Source organism: Lynx canadensis, chromosome X (assembly GCF_007474595.2).
Source record: "Lynx canadensis isolate LIC74 chromosome X, mLynCan4.pri.v2, whole genome shotgun sequence".
Lineage (NCBI taxonomy): Eukaryota > Metazoa > Chordata > Mammalia > Carnivora > Felidae > Lynx > Lynx canadensis.
Window position 1 is genome coordinate 104,553,714 of NC_044321.2, and position 19,886 is coordinate 104,573,599.

The 19,886-nt window shown below is 42.1% G+C and overlaps 1 protein-coding gene across 3 annotated transcripts in view; it reads right to left on the minus strand.

Annotated features, from left to right (window-relative positions):
• Positions 1-19,514, minus strand: part of ZDHHC9 (zinc finger DHHC-type palmitoyltransferase 9) — a 32,512-nt gene extending 12,998 nt beyond the window's left edge. The window contains exons 1-5 of one of the 3 annotated variants that reach the window (XM_030305275.2): positions 19,277-19,514; positions 18,864-18,931; positions 17,381-17,682; positions 7,382-7,542; positions 2,402-2,560 (exon numbers count right to left, since the gene is read on the minus strand). In XM_030305275.2, coding sequence (XP_030161135.1) covers positions 2,402-2,560; positions 7,382-7,542; positions 17,381-17,547 — 487 coding nt within the window. In that variant the 5' untranslated portion in view covers positions 17,548-17,682; positions 18,864-18,931; positions 19,277-19,514. The remainder of the gene's footprint in view (positions 1-2,401; positions 2,561-7,381; positions 7,543-17,380; positions 17,683-18,863; positions 18,932-19,276) is intronic. The other 2 variants (XM_030305277.1, XM_030305276.1) reach the window with 2 other exon arrangements.
• Positions 19,515-19,886: the final 372 nt, after the last annotated feature.

Below are 19,886 nucleotides of genomic sequence, written 5' to 3' on the forward strand. Positions count from 1 at the left end.
CTCCCTCTCTCTCTGCCCCTCCCCCGTTCATGCTCTGTCTCTCTCTGTCCCAAAAATAAATAAACGTTGAAAAAAAAATTTAAAAAGAATGGTACATCTCCTGACTAAAGGGCTACAATATATCTTTTCAGAAGAGAAAAATAAGATGTAGAGAAGACACACCCAAGTGGTTAGGGTAATACCTGAATCAAGAATTACAGATATAGCCTCACTTTAAGCAAACTTGCCATAAAAATATTGGAAACTGTAGATTTATACAGATTTATTTTCACTACATTTTAAATTATACTTTTTCTGATAATATAATTAATATACGCTCATCATAGAAAACTTGAAAAAAATAAAAAAGAAAATGAAGGAAACAGCATCACTCAAAATTCCACAACCTATAGATAATAAACTATAAGCCTAAGCATTCTGGTGTATTTCCTTGCATATATCTTTACATATATTTTTTCAAATGTGCAACTGAGATCACACTATAAATGTAGCTTATCTCTTATTTTATTTCATTTAGCTTTCTGATATGAGCTTTTTCCATAAGTCTATTGCATAAATGTCCCACAATTTATTTGACTGCTTATCTACTGGTGGACAACTACATTTATTGAATTTTTAATCATTATAATAATCCTGAGATAAATATTTCCATACCTAAACCTTTTACCACATCCCTGATTATTTTCTTAGGACAGGTCTCTAGAAAAGGAATCACTAGCATCAAAGGGTATACATTTTTTTTTGTTTGTTTGTTTTTTAATTTTTTTTTCAACGTTTTTATTTATTTTTGGGACAGAGAGACACAGAGCATGAACGGGGGAGGGGCAGAGAGAGAGGGAGACACAGAATCGGAAACAGGCTCCAGGCTCTGAGCCATCAGCCCAGAGCCTGACGCGGGGCTCGAACTCACGGACCGCGAGATCGTGACCTGGCTGAAGTCGGACGCTTAACCGACTGCGCCACCCAGGCGCCCCAGGGTATACATGTTTTAATAAGGCTTTTAAGAATCTCACTAGGTTGTCTTCCAAAAACTTTGTTCCAATTTACACTCTTACCAGGGTAGGACTAAGCATTATCAGGTTTTCCTTGCTAATATTCTAGATTTTAAAAGATCCTGTTTTAATTTTTATTTCTTTGATTTTTAGTATGGATGAATTTTGTTTCTTGTTAACTAGTTAATTGCATTTCCTGTTTCATAAACTGTCCATATTTCTACTGGAATGTTACTGCCTCTTTTTTTTAAAGCAATTTGTATGAGTTCTTTATATTTAAGAATATTAATAAGGAGAGGGAATTATTTATCAAAACCCTCACGTCTGACCTTCTTGAAATATCAAGTTTCCTGGCTAATTTAAAATGAGTTTTAATTTATAAAAATCCTATCTACACACAGATTTTTACCATATAAAGTAAGATATATCTTCCCAACCTTTGCCTAAAGAATTGGCTAATAAGAAGAAAGCAATGTACTCAGTCAGGCATATTCCATGGCATATATAAAGAATGCTAGAAGTACGCTTATTACATATATATATATATATATATATATATATATATATGAAGTATACATATAAGAAGTGTGTGTGTGTGTATATATATATATATATATATATATATAAAGAGTTGCACATATATGTCTATCAATGGATATGTTTACTGCCTGTTTCTGATCTTTCTCAGGGTGCAGCACACGAGGCAATGCTTACAACTAAGCCACATATATGCAGATAGAAGCACAGACCCATGTATTATGCACACCTGCCACCCTTGAAGCATTACCAGAGAAAGATAAAATGACAGTTTTAGGATCAGACCTGTTCCAGTTGCATCTCACATTAATTACACGAACCTGCACAAAGGTGCTTCACCTATTTCCTCATCTGTGAAAAGGGGATAATACCTCATGGGATTTTACAAGTCTTAAATGAGAGAAAGGGAAAGCACTTAGCACAGTGCCTCCTATATAGTAGGATCTCAATAAATCTTAGCAACTTTCTTCTTGGGAACAGGATTTATATATCTCTTCTTTCCCCGAAGTTGCCCTCCAGTGGACTAGGGTTTTCTTCCCCCTACATAAGATGGGTTCCACTTGAAACAAATCCAGTCAAGGAAAATGCAGATTTTAAAAACAGGTAAAGTTTACTTCCCCATTTACCAAAAAAGTTTTTTTTAGTAAATTTTAGACCAGAGGATATTTAAAATAAGATTTGATCTACACAAGTACAGTTGCTTTTTCACTTGTTCAGAAGCTTGCTTCCTATCTAAAGTTTCCTAACTAAATCTAGCTTATTTCCTATGTAAATCTATCTTCCCACCCCTATTGATTTTTCCCTAGAAAAATAACCCTGACCCTCTCCAACTCAGCCTTTCCCCCAAACAAAGCCCCTTTGGTTTTACTCACCCACACAGTTGTCACAGATGCTGCAATGGGAGGCTCGGGGTGGCCGGAAGATCTTGCACGTATAACAGTATTTCAGCTTCACAATCTGGTTGTTTATCTGAAAATTCTTGATACGAGGAGGTGGTCGCTGGCCCTGGGGCACTGCACCATTGGTAGCCTCTAAAGATCAGTAAAGACAGTTACTATCACTGCTAGCTAGCCATTATTTGAGTCCAAAAGTCCCACCACTTCTCAAAAAGCAATGGGAGTACTCAATAGTGCCCTAGGGCCCACTGTTTTCTACAGACTAGCATTCCAGAGGACACTTTCAACATCACAGTGTCCCCCCAAATTCCACTGAATGCCATGCAATTCTTTTGTGCATATGTGAAAAAGGGTTTCTTCAAGTTTTGGGGTTTTTTGGCAGATTACAAAGAAAAGCATTCATAAAAGAAATAGAAATGGCTAAAAAATATATGAAATGAGGGGCACCTGGGTGGCTCAGTCAGTTAAGTATCTGACTTCGGCTCAGGTCTTGATCTCATGGTTCATGAGTTCAAGCCCCATGTCAGGCTCTGTGCTGACAGCTCAGAGCCTGGACCTGCTTTGGATTCTGTGTCTCCCTCTCTCTCTCTCCTGCTTGTTCTCTCTCCAGAACGCCCTTCTCCTGCTCGCGCTCTCTCTCGGTCTCAAAAATAAATAAACATTAATATATATAATATATATAATATATATTCCATATATATTATATATTATATACATTATATACATTATATATTCCATATATATTATATATTATATACATTATATATATTATATATAATAATAAACATTAATATATATATAATGAAAATACCCAAATTCACTAACAAAGACATAAAAACCAACACAGATACTGGTTCTACCTACTATATTAACAAATATTAAAAAGAATAAGAATACCCAATGTTGACAAGGATGGGGAGAAGGTACTTTTATATATTGCTGGTAAGCAATAAAGCAGTGGCTCCCAAAACTTTAAAGGTCTATATTTTTTGATCCATCAATTCTATTTCTAGGAACTTAACAAAATTACAAAGAGATATACAAAAGATGTTGGTGGAAGGATTATTTGTCACAGAGTCCCTTTTAATAGTGAAAATGTGAAAATAACCTCAGTATCACAATAGGAGGTTGATTAAGTAAATTATGATACATGCACAGGATGGAACATTATGCAACCATCTAAAATGATGTAGACAAGTGAATGAAGACACAGGACAATATTCACAATGTATTGCAAAATGAAAATGTAAGCTAAAAAGCAACATCCATAAAAAGATATTATCTTGCAAAAATAAAATATATGCATGAAAAAAGACTGGTAATACTTAGAATCAGAAAAACAACCTTTTAAAAATAAGAGTAATGTGTACTTATTGTAAAAGGTTTGGAAAAAACAGAAAATACATATAAGAAAAAATAAAAATCACTGAGAGTCTCTCAACTCAAGGATACCCATGCATTTTGGTATATTTCCTTAATAGATAAATAAACATTCATGATTTTTAAAAATTTGAGATATAGATATGATTTTGTACCCTATATTTTTCACTCAACATTATATGGTGAATGTTTTTCCGTGGTTGTTAAATTCTCTTCCAAAAAGATGAATATTGGCAATATAATAATATTCCATCATATGCACATCCTGTAATTTATTTGACCATTCCATATAGTGGCGCATTTAAGTGGTCTCTGAGTTTTTACTATTTAAGTGATGTTGCATGCAAAAACCTAAAATATTACAGATAAAGCTTAAATCCTCTTTGATCACCACTCCAATCCCAGTTCCCACCTCCTTTCCCCAAGAATATATACGTGTGTTAAAATTAATTTCTAAAACAGAAAGAAAAACAAGAAAAGCATGTTGAAATCTGAGTAGTAAATATGAAGTTGCTGGCATTAAAATAGCTAGGCCCATATTAAAAAGAAAAAAAGTTTGGGCTTAATTTCGGCTTAGGTCATGATCTCACAGTTGTAAGATTGAGCCCCATGTCTGACTCTGTGCTGACAGCGCAGAACCTGCTTAAGATTTCTCTTTCCCTCTCTCTCTCTCTCCCTCTCTCTCTCTCTCTCTCTGCCCCTTCTCCGCATGTATGCTCTCTCGCTGTCTTTTTCTCTGAAAATAAATTTTTAAAAAAGAAAAGAAGGACAAAAGAAAAAATGCTGAGCTAAAAATCCTTCTGCTGTAATTTGTATAGCTCTCTGATTATTTCCTTTAGCTAAACTCTAAGTGAAGTGGAATTACCGAGTCAAAGGGTATGAACCCTTAAAACCCATACTGCTTATTGCCAAAATGCTTCCCAGGCAGATTATATCAATTTGCACGCCCATCAATCTGTAGCGTATGAGAATGCCTGTCTTGTTGCCGCCTAGATGTGCAGGATAATTCTAAAAACAGAATAATTTTTCAATTCACTTTGATTTTAAAAATATCTACCATATGGAATTTTTTTCCTTTTTTTGAAGAGTGGGGTAGATGCTGTGAAATCAAACAATAACAGTGTGTCACAAGTCTTAAAAGGATGATAGCTATTCATTAGAGAATGATAAAAGTACCAGCATGCCACATTAATATTCCTTTGCATGTGCTTTACATGAGGGCACCTGTGAGATACAGTTCATGGTTTGTCCTCCCCATGAGGCACTATGATACAAGGAAATCACAATGTCGCCTGCTGCCCATCCCCCAGCCCTCATGCACAGCATACCCAGCATAGGGCTGAATGTAGTGTTGACAAAAACTTGCTAACATAAACATATGTATGAACTCAAGAATGCAATCTTCTACACAGAGAACATGCTAAAAGGGGAGGTCAGAATGTGACAGCTCAAACCTGGGCTCTAGGCCCAGTGATCTGGCAAAACAGAACTAACCTTGCTAACACCTGCTGTGAGATGCAAAAGACAAGTCAAGGCACTGCCTTGACCTTCAGTTTCTCCATATGTGAATGGAAATGGGATGATGAAAGAATAATCCAGATGGAGAAAAAATGGCACACACAACTCTCCCTCCTATCTTCCTCCTAACTACCCCAGCTTTACCAGGTCTCCCCTGAACTCCGGCTGCACCAACACACCTGGCCTCTTCTTTCTCCCCACCATTCCCACCCTCTCCCCATCCCTAAGTAGTTCAGATGTGCACAAGCCTATGTCCCCTTGGCTCAACTAAAACAGGATGGAATTTTTAAAAAAGAAATTCAGGGGCGCCTAGGTGGCTCAGTCAGTTAAGCACCTGGCTTCGGCTCAGGTCATGATCTCACAGTCTGTGAGTTCAAGCCCCACATCAGACCCTGTGCTGACAGTCAGAGCCTGGAGCCTGCTTCGGACATGTGTCTCCCTGTCTCTCTGCCTCTCCCCTGCTCATGCTCTGTCTCTCTTGCGCGCTCTCAAAAATAAATAAACATTAAAAAAAATTAAGAAAAAAGAAATTCAGCAAGAAGCTAGAGGTAAATGCAGCTAAAATAAACAAAAGGAATACAAAAGCTTTCAAACCACTCTAAGAGTATCAAACCACCATACTTTACACCTTAAGCTTGCACAATGTTGTGTCAATTATATCTCAATAAAACTGGAAGAAAAATATCAAATGGAAATGGGAGAAAATAGTTTGTTAATAATAGCATGCATATAAACATCAGGAATAAACTCAATATAAGAAATACAGAAACTAGGCTTTAAAACTATAAACATTTTATCCAAGGGCATAAAACTCAATCTGAAAATAAAAACACAACATTTTCTTAGATAGGCAGATAATATTATATAAATGTAGATTCTCTCAAAAAATATAAATGTAATGCAATACCTATTATAACCCTGATAGATTTGTGTGTTTTTAATTAAATAAAATAATATTAAAATAAAAAAACAAACAGTCTAAAAATCTAGAAGCATATTGGTGCTCCATGGGCATAGCTTTTAGTCTTACAACTTCTGGGTCCCTTTCTTCTACTCTGTCTGGCTTGGATGCTGACTCAAGCTACTTGGGTACTGGACTTGCAAACAATTTAGGGAGGCACTGATGTTGGGTCTGCTGGGTTCCCAGTCCCTGCTAGTACTGGTATCACAGCCTTCTTTCCCAGTGTGAGCTCCTAGGATATTCCCTCCTCTAGCCCTGGGATCTTCAGCTTTAATTTGTGGAGTCACCCTGGCCCGTGGCTATTGTATCACTTTATCTCTGTCCCAAAGAGACCTGAAAACTACACTGTAATCAGCCTATAACTGCTTCCATTTCCTTCCTTTACCTTCCTAGAATTCTCAATGGTTCTTGGCACCATGGCTGTCTCCTCTCATCTTGTGTATTCCCTTAAATCAGGAATTCTTGGTGGGGCCCGTGAATGTGCTTCAAAAGATCTATAAGTCCCTGAAATTACAGCCACAATTATATGTATATGCAAACATATAAGAATATTTTTTATGAAAAGAAGGCTTATAGCTGAACCCATGGGGGAGGGGAAGGAAAAAAAAAAAAAGAGGTTAGAGTGGGAGAGAGCCAAAGCATAAGAGACTGTTAAAAACTGAGAACAAACTGAGGGTTGATGGAGGGTGGGAGGGAGGGGAGGGTGGGTGATGGGTATTGAGGAGGGCACCTTTTGGGATGAGCACTGGGTGTTGTATGGAAACCAATTTGTCAATAAATTTCATATATACAAAAAAAAAATCGAATGCGTTGATGACCCTTCAAAAAAAGGCCATCCTCTTGGGAACAGTGCAGCAGGACCTTGGTAACAAACCCCTCCCGAAATGCAACCCAACACAAGGAAGTATGAAGCATATGGCTTTCAAATCTTGCTAAATCTGCCTTACCAAATTCATAGGGTGGTCATGATCTCAGATTCAGTTTCTTACAGGGAAAAGGCTAGAAGTGATTCTTAATCTGCAACTACATGATTCTATTCCCTTAGTGATTAAAGTCACCCACTGCACAGCATCTTGCCAGCTGGTTAGAAAACTCACCTATCTCCATTTCTATGAAAGCTGCTTCATCTGGTAGGGCCCGCGGGATCACTCCAGGGTCACTGAAGCTGGTCCTCAACAGTGTAGCCATGGAGAAAAGGAAGAGCATGGCAGCAAACACAGGGATGGCAGGAGACAGCTGGACAGCCAGGTAGCGGCATCTGAAGAAAGCAGCCAATTGAACATTTAGTTATACCTACCTACCCTGTATTGACCTCAAATTGTTACCAGCATGTCGATCGGGTCTCCACAAGAAAATCAGCAGTACCTTGAGGGAAGGGACCATGTTTTTTCTTCTCTTGAATTACCCATAACTCCTTACATACGGTTCTGCACATAATAGGAAGTCAACAATTATTTGATTGGTGGACCTATAACCTAGAGAAGACAGTCTCAAGGGACTTCTCCTATCACCAAGTCCAGTCCCTCCTTTTGGCCTGCTGAAAACCCCATTTCCTCTGTGCCTCATGAAAGGCTCACACCTATTAAGGTCAGGGAAGCAACTGAGCCTGGACTTGTAATTACCACAGGTTGCTCTTACTCTGGGAATGTGTAGAGCTTTTCAAAAACACTCATCTAGCATTAGGCCTGAGCTCAAGGAGGAGGAAGAAAAGATGAGGACCATTTATGAAGCAGGGTCCCAGTGTCAGACAGAGGGTAGGTCTGGCATGCTTCAAAGCCAATGAAAAGTTTCTGGGCTGCTGACTGACTTTGAAACATCCATTCTTTTCTCTCCTCAATGAGCTCTGCTAGTAGGTGCCTACTGACGTTAGGCAAGGAAAATCTCCTAGCACCCCTTCTCAACATAATGTTTCCTCCCCCTTTCCTCATAATTCATCTGGAAGACTACCCCTCTTCCTCTCTGGATATCCCAGCTCTACTCATCTTTCAGGTCCCAGAGACATCAATGCCATCATTGTCATCATCACAATTTACTGAGCATTCACCATATGCCAGGCATTGCACTAAGCCCTTTATATGCACCATCTCATTCAATTCTCACACTAAATCCACAAGGTAGATTTGATAGAGAGAGGTCTTAGAGAGGTCTTGCCTCCTCTGAAAGGCCTATCCTAAGCTGCACTAATCTCTCCCTTCTCTACCGCTGTCATCCTCATTGCCAGAGCCTTGTATTGTTTCCTAGATGTTTTTCACTATGTTGACCTCATCTCCCCCAGCTGGACTTCATAAGAGCAAGAACCTTGTCTTTTTTGGAGTGGGAACATTTGGGGTTGAATTGTGGTTCTACCAGCTCCTAGCTGGGTGACTTAACTAACTTCAGTCTCCTTATTTGTGAAATGAGGATAATAATAGCACTACATAGGGTCATTTTGTGGATCAAATGCATGAATATAAATAAAGTATTTAGAGCTGTACCTGACACATAGTAAACTTTAAGTAAATGCCAGCTGTTAACAATTACCATCATGCTTCTTTATCTCCCAGAGCTTAATGCAAGTACGGGAACAAAGAAGCTACCAACAAATACTTGTCACTGAATTTCAAACCAAATAAATAGGAATATGCGATGAGAGTTATCACTGACCTATTTTTATTCTCTTCCTCCTGGGGGACATTTTTTCATTCAACACAGAGATCTTCTCTTAGAGGCAGACTATAAGTGGATGAGCAAGGACCAGAGGGAGAGCAGAAAAAGTACGCTAAGGAAAAAGGCTTACCTCATCGGCATGGGGATTAAGCAAGCTGCTGTCCATTCAGAGCAAACATTTAACCCCGGGGTTATACATTCGCTGTAGTTTTGGAACAGTCCCCATGAGATCCTCCCCTTGCCTCCCCGCCACACACACAACTGCATGAAGGGTGCAAGTCAACTATAATATTAGGCTGTGCGGTTTGTCATAAAGGTGAACATATGTAGTAAACTTGCAAAATGATGTTTGTGGCTTTTTGTTTGCCTGCTTATTTGTTTTTTAACAAAATCCTTGGTCTTAGTCTGCTTTTGTATGACTTCCTTCTAAAAGCTAAGGGTAGGGGACAAAATTTGAAGAACTGAAGGATCTGACTTAGTACAGAGTAATTAAAGCCCCTGCATATCACTACCTTGTGGATTACCCTCTTTTCCATTGTTTCACCTTCAGTAGTACAGATAATCAAGAAGTGAATTCAGAAACAAAAGTCACCTCCACCTACCAGGGACCCAAAGGACACAAGAGAAATACAAGACTGTTTCACAAGCAAGCCAAGTAAAATTACCACACTAACAGAAAACAGCCATCTTTCTAATCACTGCCCATTTCTAAGATCACTATTGAAAACAAGTAATGTCTCTAGGACTCAAACTGCTCTGGGTGTACAGCATCCAATAAATAGACTTAGAAAAATCAGAGCCATCCAATCAGCCACCAAAGGGCTTTTAAATTGTCTTATTACAGGAAAAAAAATAGAGAGGAAAAAGGGGCGCCTGGGTAGCTCAGTTGCTTGAGTGTCTAACTCTTGATTTTGATTCAGGTCATGATCCCAGGGTCATGGGACTGAGCCCTGTGTTGGGCTCTGCACTGAGTGTGAAGTCTGCTTGAGATCCTCTCTCTCTGTCTGCACCTCTCCACCACACTCTCCCTTTCTCTTTCTGTCTCTCCTTCTCTCAAATAAAAAAAAAAGAATACCAAATAAAAAAAGATAGAAAATATATATACATCTCTCTCTCACACACACACGCACACGCACACAATGTTAACCCCATGCACAAAGGACCTGAGATTAACTAAGTCCCATTCCAACACCTGCTTGTCAACCAGACAAAGAACAACTTAGATTTGAATTATGCTATGCCATCAAGGATAAAGGTCTCTGTAATCTCCACATGGACTATCTTCTGCACCTGCTAAAACAATCCACTCTGTGTGTCAACAAGTACACAATAGGCCCATTGTATTGTTCTCCAGAGATGAGGCTACTGGCAGCCAGTTGTCACTAGTGAGTGGGTGTGGCTGAGAAGGCAGATGTGGAACCAACAGGCCTTTCCACTCCAAGTAAGAGGAAACTAAGAGAGCCAGTGGCTAAGACTACTGTAAACTATAACATGTCATGTCTGTCTTTAGCAGTTATGATCAAAAATATCCACATAGGTTAATACCATAATTGCAGTAAGCTAGGGGTCTGTCTCTGACAGGAATAGGGTATGTGAAGATTTGGTGGTAATTCCCAATATTGATCTGAAAAGTCAGGAGTATCCTAAATCAGTAATTTGTCTTAGTGAAAGATGGGATCTGTCATCCACAAATATAGGCTGTTTTTGAAACCCCCTAGTACTTTCCATTCATATCACTTCTTGGAATAATGATATCCATACGCTTCTTGAAACAGAACTCTCTTTTGTCTTCAAAGTGCCAAGAGAATTTCCCCCTTCTAGAGGGTTTAGTGGTTGCTTTTCTCCCTTGTAAATTTTATAAATGCTACCATGTCCCCACTAAGTCTTCATTTATTCCACCTGAAGAGATATCATTATTTTAAGCCATCTTCTACCAACTTCTTGATTGGCCTCAGGCTTCCATAGCTAGGCTAAATGACTGGACTTCCACATGTCCCATGGGCCACATGGTGGTACTGTCTAGCAGTAACCAGCAGTGCCAGGCTGGGCTGGTGTGTCATGTCCCATCCCCCATCCCCAGCACGGTAGTTCATTGGAGGGACAATGATAATGACATAGACTTCAACTGACGTGAAAAAACTCAAAAGAGATTCATAAGTGGAACCTGTAAGAAACCAGACAGATTTCATAGCAGGGCTCTGCCTCATAGACTGGGAGTGTGGATTGGTGTTCTATACAATACTCTACCTCTAAGTCTCCCCAAAAGCTCAGTGCCAACAAGTATTTATGGGCCTAACAAATGAAGAACAAGAGAAAATGGGAGTTAATATTGTTAGGGAAAACATAACTAACATATGAAACAGCTACAGAATAAGATAAGACCAGTAATCAAGGGTTAGGATGGTGATTCATACCCTAAGGACTATAAGTGGTCAGAGAAGAGCTCTCTTGGGAAGCTGGTGGCTGCTTAAAACTGCTCCCATAGCAGCCATTAAGGGTGGATTTAAGCACAGCTTGGAACAGCAGAAAGGGCCCAAGGATTAGAGCCCCATGATGGCCCTTAGCCCCACATAATGGCAATAAGCCTTTGCTATAAGTTCTCACTGATATGGGTCGTTGTCTGTCCTTTTACATACTACTTACCTCTAAAGCATAGTAAACATATAGAACCACCTATAAGACTGACTCAAGGGTCTTCTGATGACACTTCAGAGTCTGCTGATAGGGAAAAAGTTTCCTTAGACACTAAAAACATAATTGAAAATCAGCCCCTGACTGCTATGTGAAGGTCAGGGGAAGATGTATACCCTGTCTTGTTCCAGTAGCAATGGGGAAAATTAACCAAACAGGGACATTTTCAATTTTGAGGCAATGAACCATCCTCTCACTGAAGAGGGCCAAAATCTGTAGCCAGGCAAGCCCGCTAAGTAGTTGCTAAATCTGTTATAATAGCAAATTTCACATTTCAGTTATACCAAAAGTAACAAATTTCAAATACAATAAAAAATTTCAATTATAATATACCCCTGCCTAAAAATTTAGAACAATTCCCCACTGCTTATTAATCCCCAAACCCCACAGGCCAGTATTCCAAGGCCCTCTATTAGTTAAACTGCCCTTACCTAATCATCATCATAAGGTTCTTGTCTTCTCATTGCTCCATTCCAGAAACATACCCCTAATTACACTGAATTCACTAGCTTCTTGCTATTGCAAAATGAATAAGGTGCTTCCTTTGTTCTTAAACACAATACTAGCAGGCATCTCTGAGGAAGATTTAGAAGGTCTCTTCTCTCCTTCAATAAACATCTCAACTGATGTCGGCATGCTGGGGGACATCCCTGTTCTTTGTGCTTGCTTTTCCCAAAATAGAAAATCACTATACTCAGTTAAAACTCATTCTCAAAAGATGGGAGATGCATTCGATAGAGATTGACAGTGTGAAACTCATTATCACAAAAAGTAGTAGAGACTGAATATACACAGATAAATTCTGAATGATGGAACTGCAAAGAAAGGAAAGCATACTGTTCAGAAGACATAACTCAACCCTTCTGCAGGGAGTGTGCTTTATCAGGAAGTTGAACTTAGCCAAGTACTATAACAGATTGGTATCAGAGAGACAACTATGATGTTCTAAAACTATCATTTGGTTGGCCAAGTCATAGACATAATCTTGGGCTAGGTAAAGCACAAGATAGAACCTGCAAAGAAAAATTTTCTGGAGAATGTTCTCTTGGTTAGAGATCATGATAAAGTCACATTTCCCCCTTTCCAATCTCATCTAAGTAACTTCAGGAACCTGGATCTTGTCACTATAGGCACAAATATTCTGCCAGGTCAGTTTGGCTTTTGTCTACATAGCTCTGTGTCTCCTCAAACCTGGCAACTTTGTGTTGTCAGATGACCATTTCTCTTTCCTCTGTCTGCAGGGACATGATGCCCCTTTCATCAGGATCACCCACATGGTAATGAGGTAGGGAGCACATAGTGCTTAATTTTTCTCCAAGCCACCCTCATTCAGGCAGCAAGGACTCTGAGTGGTCACAGAGGTGATGACCCCTCATAACTCACAAAGCTTACTTTCTAGGTTCACACTTAGAGATGGGCTTCCCTGTTCCTGCAAGGCTACCAGAATGCCATGCCAGGATGCTACCAGTTTTCTACAAAGATACCTTCATTTCCTAGGAGCATAGCTGGGGAGGCCCAAATAACCTAGATGCCACTAGGTAACATAATCACTAGCTAGCAAGAACCCAGAATATGCTGGTCTAGCACTTGGCAATATGCACACTTTAGTAAACCTGAATGTCTTCTGGATTCCATATTCAAAAGGTTACAATGAGATGAAAGGTAGTGTGTCATACAGAGGTATTGGTTGTCCAGCTGATCTTGGTAAAGTAACCTCTTCTGTGGGCCTGGTTTCCTCACCTGCAAAAGGATGGAGATAGTCTCCAAGGCCCCTTCCAGTTCTACCATTCTATGATTATGTGAGTCAAGACATTTAAAGTGTATCCAGAATGTGTTATTAATTCAGTAACATTTACTGACCATCTATGCTACGTAAGGCCTGGCAGAGGGCACTGTGGGGGCTACATAGACATAGGAGATAGTCCCTGACATTGAAAGAGCTCAAAGTGCAATAATCATAGAATTTAGAAATCTAAGAAATGTCATAAGATTATGTGTTAAATGAGCAGTATGTATGATTAGTCCTACAAATGCAGGAATTATTAGAAAGGTTTCATGAAGGAAGACTCAAGAAGGGACTTGAAAGAGCGGTAGAATTTGGATAGGCTAGAAGTGGGTCAATTACTGAGCAGCATTACAAAGTTTTTTTCAGTTCATCCAATTCAATGACTCCTCTGTACATCAGAAGCAACTATGTGTGTCAGTCCAACAGGGTTTGATAGTGCCTTGATACAATTTCCTCTACATACAGCACAATGAGGCATAAGCACTGATCATAGCAGCAAACTGCTTCTACTTCAGGTGTCAAAAGTCACATAGTCATTCTTGCCACAAGAGAAGTCTGGGTACCTTGACCCCACCAGTGATCTGGTCACAAAGTTAAAAGAGATAGCTAGGAAGCCAATTCCAGATAACAGTGCACTTGGTCCTTCCCCCTAGCTTTATCAGGAAGTTGAATTTGACTACCTACTACAATAGTCTTTGAGTAGCTGGACACCTCACAGTTGTCAGTGTCATTCTGCTATAATGTCCTGACATTACCAGCCAAGCTGGTGGCTACATGTTTACACAAGCTGGACAGGGTTTGGCCAGAAAAGACTGAGAATGGCTCATGTGGTCAAAGCTGAAACTGGCATATACACGCACATTTCCTAAATGCCTCCCCCTAAAGATAAATTAAGAAATCCTTTTCTTAAGCACTGCACAATTTTCACTCTGCTTTTAAAGTCAATACTTTTACCATAGATACAATTACATTTAAATATGTAAATGTATTTAAATACAGCTACCTACTGGTAATCTATCTTTTCCTTTTTGTGTGTATTTGAATCTTCCAGACAAACACAACAGTTATGCAGAATTTCAGACTCTCAGAGTTGCAAGAGGCTCAGTGATAATGTAGTCCAATTTCCCATTCCAGGCAGGAATCCACTTTGTGACAGCGGCCCTTAGAGGTGGCCACCCAGTATCTTTGGAAACACTTATAACAACACAGAGCTAACTAGCTCCTAGATGGACAACCTTTATTCATTTTATGTATTCAGCCTACTGTCTGTCCAATGAAAATTACAGGCCCCTCCTTTGAGAAGTCTAAACATATAAAGGCAAAATCCAAAAATAAAAAGATATCCACTGGCACCACTAATACTGCATGTTTTTCATCAAGGGGTGCCCACATGCCTGACCAGATTTCTCAAGCCATCTGGCCAACCCAGGGCTGTGCCATGGGCAGCTATAAATCAACTTGCACTTGTTCCTAAGCACCTGCTCCAAGCGAGACCCCACTACTAAAATGCAGGTCCAGATGTGCGGCAAGATCTAGACTTCCCCAAGGCAAAAATGCAACAGTAAGAGGATGTGGAATCTATGCTCCTAGACAATTTAGGGACGAAAATAGACAGCCCTCTTCACTGGTGGTTCAGACACCCTCACCAGCCTGAAGGCAGGGGACTGGATCAGCTGATTTCCTGAGGTCTCCCTATGTTCTAATACTAACTAAGGGGCCCATATCCTGTCCCCCAAATCCCATCCCCCACTGTGTGGTTGGTAGTGAATTATATACTCCAAAGGAAACAGTCAACCAGAAAAAGATTTCATTCTTCAGAGGCATGCTGGTGTCCTTTGTACAGCCTGTCATCAGCTAGGCATAAAGCAACCACCACCTAGAGTGTCTGTATGTCTATACGTGACAGACACACATGGACAGACACACACACACACACACACACACACACACACACACATGCACGCAAACAGATTCAACCACTCTCAGTGAAAATGATTCATTGCCAGGGTCCTCTCCCCTTTGGTCAGACTTATGCTTCCCCATTCCACTCCTTAGCTAACATGTTTACTTCCTTCTCCCTTCCCCCACTTCTCCCTCCCCCAGCCTTACACTAAAAAATATTTACTCTATCATACAGACAGCTGTAACTCAAGGCAGTTTATAAACAACCTCACCCTTCATATCTGAGGGCAAAGCACAAGAAATAACTTGGGGAAAAAAGTCGTCTTGGTAGAAAACTTAACCTGCCTCTGTCAAACAGTAACTTAGCTAATTATAAGCTTCATCCCACAGGCGGTTTTGTTCAAAGGCCTTTGGGGCCTAAGTGGGACAGATCCAAATCAGACTCTGTCTGGCTCCCAGATACAAAAAAGGCCAAACGCCAATAGCTCCAAATTCCCAATTCCCCTGGACAGTCAAACCAGAGGTTTTCTGGGCCCAGAATTACCAGCTCACTCAGGGCATAGAAACAAATCTCATCTCTATTTTAAATAGTTCCAACCTAACAAATTTAACTCTAAGATGGAGGGGAGTGGCAGCAAAAAGAGCTAGTGATTCAGCAGGGTAAGGACTGAAAGAGAGGGAGAATGATAGAAAGCAGAGTTTAGCTCTGCACTTCCAAAAAGAAGGAAAGAATAAAGCAAAAAAATATTTCTTTTTGGAGAGAAGGGTGAGAGGGGACAGCATTTTATTAGTGTTACACGTATGCCTGCCTGATTGCACATGCTCACTTATACCACACACAAGTACACACATATACACACGCCACCGTAAACCTAAGACTTGGAAAGCAACTAAGAAGCCATCTCCAACCTGACTGACTTCGCCAAATACTTCACAAAGTCAGAAGCAAAAGAGCCTTTGACAAAGAGCTTCTCTGACCTTCCTTTTCTAGCCCTGTTATAAACTTCCCCCCACCCCTGCCACTATTGCTCAAGCCAGCTGCAACCATCAAAAAGTCTGGCAAAACAGCCTGAAAAATCACTCTTGATGCACTGGGAAAGCCTGGAGCCCTTACAGAAGGACAAAAATGAGCTCCAAGGGATCAGAGCTCATTTTGATTACCCACAAAGGCTAGCCAAGGGGGCCCCCTCCTCCCTGCCACAGCCATACCCCAGCCTGGGAGCCCCCGGGGTGATGGTAGTGCATGAACTATAGCAGACTCATATCAGGGGTGGCTCACAGTCTACACACACACCTCTTGGCTCCTCAAGGCCCTCCTCATAATAATCCCAAAGCAATTAGCATTGTTCCCATCCCTAGAGCGTACAGCATTCTCAGCATACCCAGTAGTCAAGCCACAGTACCCTAGAATCCAACTGGTCACCTCCCTAGAGCAGTGACCTATACAGGCTTCAAATGGTGGCTCTAGTACTAGCTATTATATCAAAGAAAAAAACAACTCCAAAGCTGGTATCAGACACACACAGAATACAGAGTTGTTTATGCTGAGTGATCTAGAGTGAAACTCACATTTAAAAAGCACATATGTGCCACACATGCAGCTGAGGCTGGAACCAATCTGCAAGTTCCCAGTTCAGTTGGCTTTTCAATTTAATAGCTAGGAGAGGTGACCCAGAATAACAGAATAGGTGAGTTTTGTGGTATAGAGTTATGACCATGAGGGCTGCCCCTAGGCCCAAGAGGGATGGGGAAGATGGAGTCTGTCACTAAACTCCTAAGGAGACCAGTGAAAAGGAGAGGTGAGTAACAAAGACAAATGCCTTTATTTCCCAAGTGTGCCAGGGGTAGCCCCAAATCTGTGCTACAAAATTGGTATCAAAGGTCTTGGGTTTTTAATGAAGCACATACCCTGTTACAAGCACAAGGAAATGAACTCAGTTAGCATAATCTATAGACATTACTCAAGAGGATAGTGGTATCCAAGGACCATCCACAAACTCTCCAGAAAGAAGGTTCTTCCCCTGGACTCAAAGTGACTATAATCAGGCAAGTCTACTCAATAGAAACTCACTCGAAGGCGAAGAAGAGTGTACATGTCCCCAAGATGAGGAAAAGGGTCAAATAGAAGATGCCCTTTTGCCGGGCCATCATGACTCGACCATCACAGCAGAAGGTGTTCCTGCCTGGGAGTTTCTCCCATTTCCGTGTCACCTTCTTTCTCACCACCATCACAGACATGATTGGAATTCCTGGTCCAAAACGGGCTTTGTGATTACAAGAGAGAAGAAAGAGAAGCTGAGCCCAGCTTTGAAATCACGATGCCTGCTATTGCTGCCGCGGGGTCAAACATCATCAAAAGTCCAATTTGTAGCCCTAAGAGAAAGCACAAAAAGAAAAATATGAGGCAGGAACAAGAAAATGCAGTTCAACCCTCCTTTACCAGAGGTGGAAAAATGAGCACTGCCTAAAGGGGTAGTGGTAGGGAAGTGGGAAAAGTTTATTTCCAATCTGTGTGTATCCTCTAAAAGGAGAAAAGGCTAAATGTTCTCAAAAAAGAAGGGGGTTACCATGTCTTCTTACTATGGATTTAATAATCCCTATATTTCCAATATAATACTGATGATTTTATCATCATAGAACCTTGGAACTAGAAAGGATTTTTAGGGCGATAGCCCCAATTACTTTGTTTTGGAAACAAGTAAAGACCAAAGAGAGGAAATCACTTGTCCAGGGTCACACAGCCGCAAAGCTAAGCCAAGAAAACACGTCTGCTGACTTTCAGGCCAGGGCACTTTCCACTGTACCACAGTGTTCTATAATCATCAGTAAGAAGACTCAAAATAATGGTAGAGTTTCCATCCTTAAGGAGCCATTCCCTCCCCTCCTCCATTCACCTTCTTTCTTTAATTAGCCACTCAAATATGAATCACACCAGGGAACAAGTCACCCTCTGGCAGGGCTAGGAGGTTCTGGACACTCTGTACACATATCCAGGTTGTATTTACTCAAAACAGATTTCCCCTAATCAAACCCTCTGTAACTTCCTGAGTCTGGGAAATGAACCAATCTTGCTAGTCTAGCCTAACATTTGTGGGAGTCTTAATGAAACCACATCACAGACCTGTAGGTGAAAGGCTGACTTAAGCAGGAGAGTTCTGGAATGGTTGGGGGTGGGGTGGGTGGACATGTCAGCAGCTAAGAAGAGTCATAAAGGTGCTTGCTTTCTGGGACATTCCATAAGTACCATCACCACTTGGTGATCCTGAACCCCCAGGCCCAGGCTTTCTCAGCCACTGCCACCCTTCTCTTCTCAGGTGTGGTGCTGTGGCCTCTATTTACTGACATCACATGCCCCACGCTGGCAAGAATGAGGTGGAAACCTGCAGCCTGCCTGACTGATGAGAAACAACCAACCCGAAATCATTACGGGCTGGAGAGGACAAGGGTCCAAATAGAGACTAGGAGATGAGCAGGGAAATGAGAAAGCAAGAAGCCTTGGCAAAGGGGAGGGAGCACCAGAGGGGCAGAGAACACTTCCTTTGTGTAAAACTAACCTGGAAAACAATCTCCTCCAGATAAACCGGCCCAGCGGGAGAAGGGAGACCAGGAAGGGGAGCCGGGCCTGGGAGAACAAAGATCAAAATCCGTCGAGAGCCAGCGACCGGCCCACCAGCCTGGGGCCCGAGGCCCGAGGCCCGGGCGGGCGGCGGGCGCGGCCTCGGGAGGCCAGCCCTGCCTCCGCCACGCAGCGGACCACCGCCCCAGGCAGGTTGGGACGCGCGCCACCTCCCCACGCTCATACACACTCACACACGCCCCGCCACGTGTAGTCAGCCGCGGTCAGGGGCTCGGCGGCTGCCCAGCTGAGAAGGCCAGTGCCAACGTCCGCGCGGCTGGGTACAGCGGAGGGGCTGTTAGCCCACCATGCGGCCGAGCCCAGGAGACCCCAACCCCCACCCCTCGTTACCTGAACCCTGGAGACCGAACTCGGCGGGGAACTGAGGGCAGGAAGTGGACTGTCCCAGGGGACCGCGTCAGCCGCCAGAGGTGGCAGCGACTTCTCCTCCCCAGCCCCGAGGCTGCCTCCTCCTGACAAGGGGCCCCAATGGTCGGGGCCCTAAACCAGCTGTGGCAACCGCCCACCGCTGGCCGAATGGAACGCTCCTCACGTCACCAGGTCGTTCCAGTAGTTGCTCGCCCCCCATTGGCTGCTCGGCCTCGGCGCCTCCGCCCCTGCCACCCCTGCCCCGAACTACCATTGGCTGCCCCGAACGCCACTCGACGCTGCCTCCGCCCCGTTCCCCCACCCATCTCCCGGCTTCGTGCCCACCTGCCAAGCCACTGCCAGCCTCCCTTTGGGGTCCGAGAGCCAATGTGAGAAGCGTCGCTTTCTACTGATATAGTTACGCAGACACGGAGGTGAAAGGTATTGCTGATGAGACAAGGAGAGACCCGGGTACCAGCCTCTTCTCACACACACGGCGAGACGCTGAAGCAACACTGGCTCGCAGATCCGGGTGCTCACTCGGGCTCACCCAGGGCTCATACTAGGTCCGCCCTGGGCCTCTTCGGCCCTA